This window comes from Morone saxatilis, unplaced genomic scaffold (assembly GCF_004916995.1).
Source record: "Morone saxatilis isolate NCDOM2014 unplaced genomic scaffold, NCSU_SB_2.0 Contig18, whole genome shotgun sequence".
NCBI lineage: Eukaryota > Metazoa > Chordata > Actinopteri > Moronidae > Morone > Morone saxatilis.
This window is the reverse complement of record NW_023339740.1, coordinates 22,562,365-22,569,686: the sequence shown is the minus strand read 5'-3', so window position 1 is coordinate 22,569,686 and position 7,322 is coordinate 22,562,365. Positions and strand designations below refer to the sequence as shown.

Below are 7,322 nucleotides of genomic sequence, written 5' to 3'. Positions count from 1 at the left end.
CCCCCTCCGTTAGTTGTTGTTGGAGGGAGAGATCCACCCCCAGGTTCGTGCCCATGCGCACTGACGGTTTGTTTGTTGTTGAGCTTGGGTTGTTATGGCTTGAACAAGGCCTCGGACTAAACTAAGAGAGGACTCCCCCTCCCTTCTCTTCCCTCCCCCCCGACCCCCCGTACCACCCCGTCTCTGTACGGGACACCCGCCACCCATGGGAGGCACGGACATGGACGTGGAACCGCGGAGCTCATGCAGAAGTTCAGCTGCATGGCACCACGGGACAAAGACGTCCTCATCTCGGAGTTTCAGAGGCTGCTTGGGCTTTCAGCTCAACCCGGCCTTGCTTGCGCCTTCTTCCTGGACATGGACCAAACTGGTGAGTGCGGGGATGCGATGGGGCCTATTGCTCGGACACATAACATGACGCTGAACCCCTGGCGGTGTTAATTAGCTGGTTTAGGGTTTTTTTTTTTTTTTTTTTTTTTTTGGTTTTTGCAGACGTTGATATGTTAGTGGTTCAGAGGGAGGCTCGTTTTTTTTTTATATACTTCCTAAACACGGCGGGGGAAATGGTTAGTTAGTTCACTCCTGGGCCGACCGTTTCGGGGGGGTTGCAAACGGAAGGTGAAACGCGTAAAGTTTTCTCCTCACTGTGAGTTGTTTTTTTTTAAAGGTGAATCCCCTCCTCTCCCAAAAGAGCTCCCCCTAACTATCTGTCTAATAATAATTTTGGAAGCACAGTTGAACTCTTCGCTGTGTAGATTATCTGCCTGTATTACATAATAGTGCCTCGAGCCAGTTAAAGCACGCTCGCGCTCTGTGGGGAAGCCACAACTCAACGCAGCGCGAGTCACCTCACGTTAGTCCTTGGTGACGTAACCGGTCGTTGATTCCATCGACCGGCTGACAAACAAGGGTTGGTGTGTGTCTGTGTGTTGTGGTGGTGTGTGTGTGTGTGTGTCTCATCAAACTGATATCAGGCCTGGTTAGCTGATCACGAGGTCGATGGGCCTTGATCACACTTTTATTCTATTTATTTATTTATTTATATTTTTGGTAAATGGAGAACACACCCACAATATCTTGTTTTTGTCTCTTGTTTAAAGTTTTCATTTTGGAGCATAAAAGTCATGCAGAAAGTATGAGCTCATCACGTGACTAGTTGTCCAGTTCTGTGGGGGGTTTTCTCTGTTGGGATAGTTTTAAGAAAAGATCAATATTTTTTAAGTGTAGTCTGTTTTCTACAGATTTGTTTAGCCACGGTTGTAAGTCATCTTCTTGGTTAGACGATATCTCAGCATTTCGTTCATTTTATGTTAAAACTGAACAAAAAATGTTGTTTTTTTAATGTTTGGATTATTATTTAAGAGCGAGACTTTTATTACCTGAACACAAGCTATACTCACAGAGCTCGTCCTGCATTAGAAAAGGTAAAACCACCAAAGAGCCATTAGAAAAACTGTCCAGGCGTCAAATTCTGTCCAAAAAGAAGCCTATTTAGTTTGTATGATTGTTAAAAATAAAATAAAAAAACATAATACAGACAGAGAATTGTATAAAAGGTTCCTGAAATATCAGCAAAACTCACATCGGATGCAATATCCACTGGAAACAACCTGCTTAAAATCCATCGTTCATTTTCATTCATCACTATTTGGGTTCATTGTACTGTTGTTGTTGTGCATTAAATACAACATGATGAATAGGATCTAGGAAATATGTCACATGGTCAGGGATCCAGATGCATTTTGTCTCATGATCAGTCAGCTAGTGGATGACACAGGTTTCACAATCAGTGTGAGAAATAGTCACGGCCCATGAACACAGTATAATGTAGTCGTGGCTTCAGAGGAGCTGTTGTACAGTCTGAATGCGTATATTGTAACATAACATGTCTTGCGCCGCATTAACGCCACGCTCTTCCTTTTGTGTTGGAACAGGAACCTGCAGGCTGCTATTGGTGCATATTACGACTTTGAAAGTCCCAACGTCAACACGCCATCCATGTCCTTTGTTGAAGATGTGACAATTGGGGAAGGAGAGTCTGTTCCTCCGGATACACCGTTCACAAAGACCTGGAGAATACAGAACACAGGTGTGGAGCACGTCGCTGCATTCACGCTCGTCTCATACGCACGTACAAACGCGAGGCGCACCGTCGCGGTTCTGTTACCGATCTGTGCTTTCGTCTGTTTGTGTTACAGGTGCAGAGTCGTGGCCACCTGGGGTTAGTCTCAAGTACATCGGTGGGGATCAGTTCGGGCACGTAAACGCAGTTATGGTAAAGTCGCTAGACCCCCAGGAAATCTCAGATGTGAGCGTGCAGATGCGAAGTCCCACAGCTCCAGGCATGTACCAGGGCCAGTGGAGGATGTGTACCGCCACCGGATTATTCTACGGAGGTAGGAAATGTCCAAAGATTGGATTTGTTTTTAATGAGGCAATTTATTAGGGCTGCAGTTAACATTTATTTTCTTTATTCTGTTAAATCTGTCAACTTGTTTTTCATCGGAATTCCATCATACGTTTTCTGAGCCACGTCTTTAAATCGCTGGTTTTGTCCGCGCAACCAATACACTCAGTTTAGAAGACCGGTAGGTTAAATCAGTCATGTCGTCAGCCCATGTTTGTGTACGTTTCTCTTCCTCCGTAGATGTAATCTGGGTGATTCTTAGCGTAGAAGTTGGAGGTCTCCTCGGCGTGACCCAGCAGCTGTCCTCGTTCGAGACGGAATTCAACACCCAACCCCAGCGCAACGTGCAGGGAGACTTCAACCCGTTCGCCTCGCCGCAGAAGAACAAGCATGACGCCACTGACAACAGCTTCAGAGATCCCGGCGGAGCCTGGGAACGTACGCAAGAGCCAATCCAGCAAGATCAAAATGGACTGTCTCATAATGCTGTAAATAGGGCGTCAAATGGTCTTCAAACCAATCTTTCTGTGGTGACTTATGGTCAGGTATGTATCACTTCAATTTAGGTTTTTAGTACACTATTTGAAATTTGAAAATTAGCACATATAAGTAGCTTTAATGATATATTGTGTGTGAGCACGTGCTAAAATACAGTTGTCATGAAACATGGCTCCATCTGCAGCATTTGGTGTGGATTATATGCTCAATTTAGTGCGGATCTCCCCTGCTGTGATATATGAAGTGCTTCTCTAAGGGGTCGCCCTGCATGGTTGGTGGTTAGATTGGTTGGTGGATGTGCACTAGTTTGAACTTTCAATCAGTCAAATCTTAAATATTCCATTCAAAGGAAATCACATGTCCCTGTGGATGTCCTGGATGTGCAATCGACAGAGTCTGGATCAGGACATCTGATTAGTCAGCCAAACTGTTGGCAGCATTAACAGTGTCTGTAGTAGCTGCTGTGGCTGTAGAGCAGCACAGATACAAGAGAAATCAACCCCACTATGATGGAAGCTACCAAATATTTTGGTTCAGAGGAGAACAAGTGTTTGCTATAGAGCAGCCAGCCACTTCCTTGACCAGCTGATTGTGAAAAACAAAGGATGACCAGTGGTCTTCCCTCTTTTCTGAAGCGCTTGTTTTCTTCATCAAAGGTGTTATCTTTGACAATCGTATGACTCTTCTCCAGCAGTATTATAAGATTATAAGTTATAGTCTGAAATAGAGGCATGAATCTTCAATGGCCTCACGATTTGATTACAATTCACCTGTCAAAGTTTTCTATATTACCGCACATACCTACTTTTTCATGAATTAATAGAGCAGTCAGATAAACAGATGAACTCTGTTTTTTTTAGATAACGCCTTCGAAAATCAGACGACAACAGCCCATAATATAAAAATACCTATACCTATCTGCGTGACCCACCTCAGTAAACTATTGCTGTTACTGTTACATACGAGTCAGTCCAGGAATCTCATGTAATGGATACGTGGACACTCCATTACCTGGCCTTTGGTTTCGCTGTAGAGTGCAGGTATCGCTGTCTCTGTGAAGTGACTTCGTGTGCCACTGATTGGGTCGTTGCTCCTGAATTCTTGGCTGATGAGCTGGGCTCGCTGTTTTCTTCATGGTGGCAGACATTAGCAAGGTGAAAACCGTTAACGTGCTTCTTTAAATGAGTGGTTTTATTTCACTGTCCCGAGGCAGATTTTATTTTATTTTTTTAGCGTGCGGCTTGTCCAGTTCATGCTTGTAATATAATCTTCAAAGATGTACTGTGACTACGGGTATGATGAGGAGGTATGTGGCAACCACCACGTGAGTATTGCTACTATTCATGTTTACATTGATAATGTTGCTAATTAATGGTGACACGCATCAGAAAAACAGCTGTAGCTTCTTCTTCTAACTTTACGGTCTCCGTTGAGTCCTCTTATCACTGCATCTACCGCATCTTATTCAGTTGAATTAACTGAATCTCACAGGTGTGGCCACATTATTGTTATACAGTAGTATCACATTAAACCTGTCTTAGCCGAGCCCGTATTCACAGTTTTGACTAATAGTCTCTCCTGAGTAGTTTAACTGGACTGTCAGGGTCCCCACGCATCCTGGAAGTCCTGGAAAAGCTGGAAATTTAGAGACTAGTTTTACCTGGAAATGAATTACAATCACCAAATATCCTGGAAACAATCTGTGTTGTCCTGGAAACTTTGGCATTTCACCCTCTCTCCAGATGGCCTGCATAAGCCTATGTGCGTATTTAGTTTAAAACTCGACTGTCGGTAGGATAAACTGTATGATACTTAAAGCGGTTTTACCAGATGCAAAGTGCAACTGACTTTCAATCATCTTTTTGTCACCGAGTCTATTTTTTCCAGAGCTGCGAGCAAAATCTACATGCATACAGCAACACATTGCTCGTTGATGTGGTTGATGAATACATTCACGGTAATCACAGTAACTTTTTAGAGTCTGAATTTTCTCTAAAATATAATAAATTCTACTTGATTTCAACTATTACTTATGGGGTGTGGCCAAAATGATGTAAATTAGTCAAATGCTGTCGTGTATTATCAAGAAAAACGCCATCCAGTCGTGGTATTTAAATGAGTCATTCATTCAAAGGGCCATTGTCTGAGCTGCGTCATACATGAAACTGATAATAACAACAGATGGCGGTGCAGCTCTTGTAACGCAGCGGTTCCCAACCCTTTTCTGTCACGGAGGAAACTGACAACCCCTGACTAAGTGACATATTATATATGTAATGCGTAAGACAGTATTAACCTGTTCAAATAATGAATAAAGCTTGTGTGCAAGTTTACAAAGATCTAAAACAATAATCTGGACTATATATAAAAACAATTTCATTTAGTTTACTTCACAGAAATAAACCAAATGCAGGGAGACAGGCTTATGGTGTATATTGTTATATTTTCTTACACACCATAAAATCAAGGCTTCACGTAACCCTCTGAAGCTTTAGCGACCTCCTAGCGGGGTCCCGACCCCCAGGTTGGCAGCTACTGCTGTAAGTTGGCTTTGATTTTCAAAAAACCTCAAACTATAACCTCCTGTAACACCTTTTCTCTTATGTTTTTTTTTCAGGGTATTCACGGACCCTATCCATTTGGACAAAGCTAGAAAGACAAAGACCCCCCCCCGCGCGCCCCCCGCCGCGGCCCCCCCGCCCCCCGCCCCCCCCGCCCCCCCCCCCCCAGGGTGGATGATGAGCTTAACACCCTGGGAGACCTTAAATGCAGAGGAGTCGGAGGGGGGGAGGACAGTTGTTTTATATTGACTCATGACAACCCTCTCCCCAACCTCATGGCCCTTTCCACAGAAACACAAACTACAGTGCGGTGATGGATTACGTGCGCTACAGTGAAACATCCCACCTGACATCATCACCCGGATACGCATGTGTGAATGCTTCGTTTAAGAGTGCTATAAACCCTTAAAAATAGATACACACAACTATTTTTATTTCCACTGTACAACACGCCTAATTAAAGGGAAAATCAACCCTAAACAATCTCCATACAGTTTTGGTATTCCCATGGGCAATTGATTACTTTGTTTCTTCGGGGTTCCTACACAGGTCTGAAAATGAAAACTGCCAACAATGGGTACAGAATTCATTGTGATCCTAGAACATTTTGAGGCCTTGAAAAGTGTGAAAGAAAGACTTGTGGGATGTAGGTTTTAGGTTGGAAAACGTGTCATCTTTTATTCACCATACCAAACAGTTTATAGTATAATTAAAATGATTATTTCCAGTTTTCCTGTAGCCTTACACCACGTTTCACACACGAAACCTGAATGATGTGAAATGTTAAACAACAAGTATGACCGGTTGTACCGGACGACTGGTCACAGATGAATATCGGAACATTACCATTCACGAAAGACCAGAACTAAACCACAGATTTGCTGTGGATAAGTCTGGATGATGGAGATGGAAAATATTCCCATGTTTACATCTTGTGAGCATTCACATCGCCAAGAACTCGAAATGGCTGGATGATAAACCGATTTGGCTGTGTGAACAAAAGAAATGGCACTATATCCGTTAAAGTTGTGTTTAATTTTCTTGAACAGCTGACATGAAGCATCCACATTTGTTTGGTTTTCAGACACTTCCGTTTTATGAAGCGCCAAATGGGATATGTTAGAGCTTTCAGAGAAGTTTCCAGTTGCAATTACAACATAGATGTTGACGTGAACGCTATTTACGAGTCGGGAATTCAGATAACTTATATTATTATTTCTTCGGCTTCTACCATTTCAGGTTTAACAAGTCTGACATTTCTTTGTGTATTCATTGACACGAAAGGTTTACAACAACCTGTGATGTATTTAAAGAAAAGACAACACGTGTGCTCTGCGTTAAAAAAATACTTTGAGATCGTATGACCTACTGTCATGTTTCAAGTATTTTTGTAACGGAGAACAATTTATGACTGAGAGGACTAGAAGTTATCCCCAATATCTGTCTTAATATTACATTTATTACTGAAAAGTTACTGTTGTGTAAGCAGTGTTCACCCTGACAGTGAACTGTTTTGGTGTTTGTAGAGCCATGTCAGATAACTTGTAAGAAAAAAAAGAAATAATTAAATTTGTCATTTGACTCATTAGACTCTTTTTGACATAAACTCATAGTCAGTAACCTAAAAACCAGACCATGTCCTAGTGTTTCCTACAATACTTACATGACACATTTGGAAACTTTGTCACAAAATAACATTACACTGCGACATCCGTGTGCCTAAAGTCAAAGATAAATCCACGTCTGAAAGAAGTATCAGTGTTCAGACACACGTTGAACACTACATATTCCGATTCAAACATCCTCCCAACATCCAGACTATCCCTGTGTAGGAACCCTGTCTCTCCCAAAGATAG

The 7,322-nt window shown here is 42.5% G+C and overlaps 1 protein-coding gene across 1 annotated transcript; it reads left to right on the top strand.

The window, feature by feature from the left end:
• The first annotated feature begins 205 nt into the window (after positions 1-205).
• ilrun (inflammation and lipid regulator with UBA-like and NBR1-like domains) lies at positions 206-7,014 on the top strand. The gene is given in 7 exon segments (XM_035661612.1): positions 206-235; positions 238-374; positions 1,935-2,089; positions 2,199-2,396; positions 2,648-2,952; positions 5,523-5,571; positions 5,621-7,014. Coding segments are annotated over 6 exon segments (861 nt in total). The 3' UTR covers positions 5,559-5,571; positions 5,621-7,014.
• The last annotated feature ends 308 nt before the right edge of the window (positions 7,015-7,322 follow it).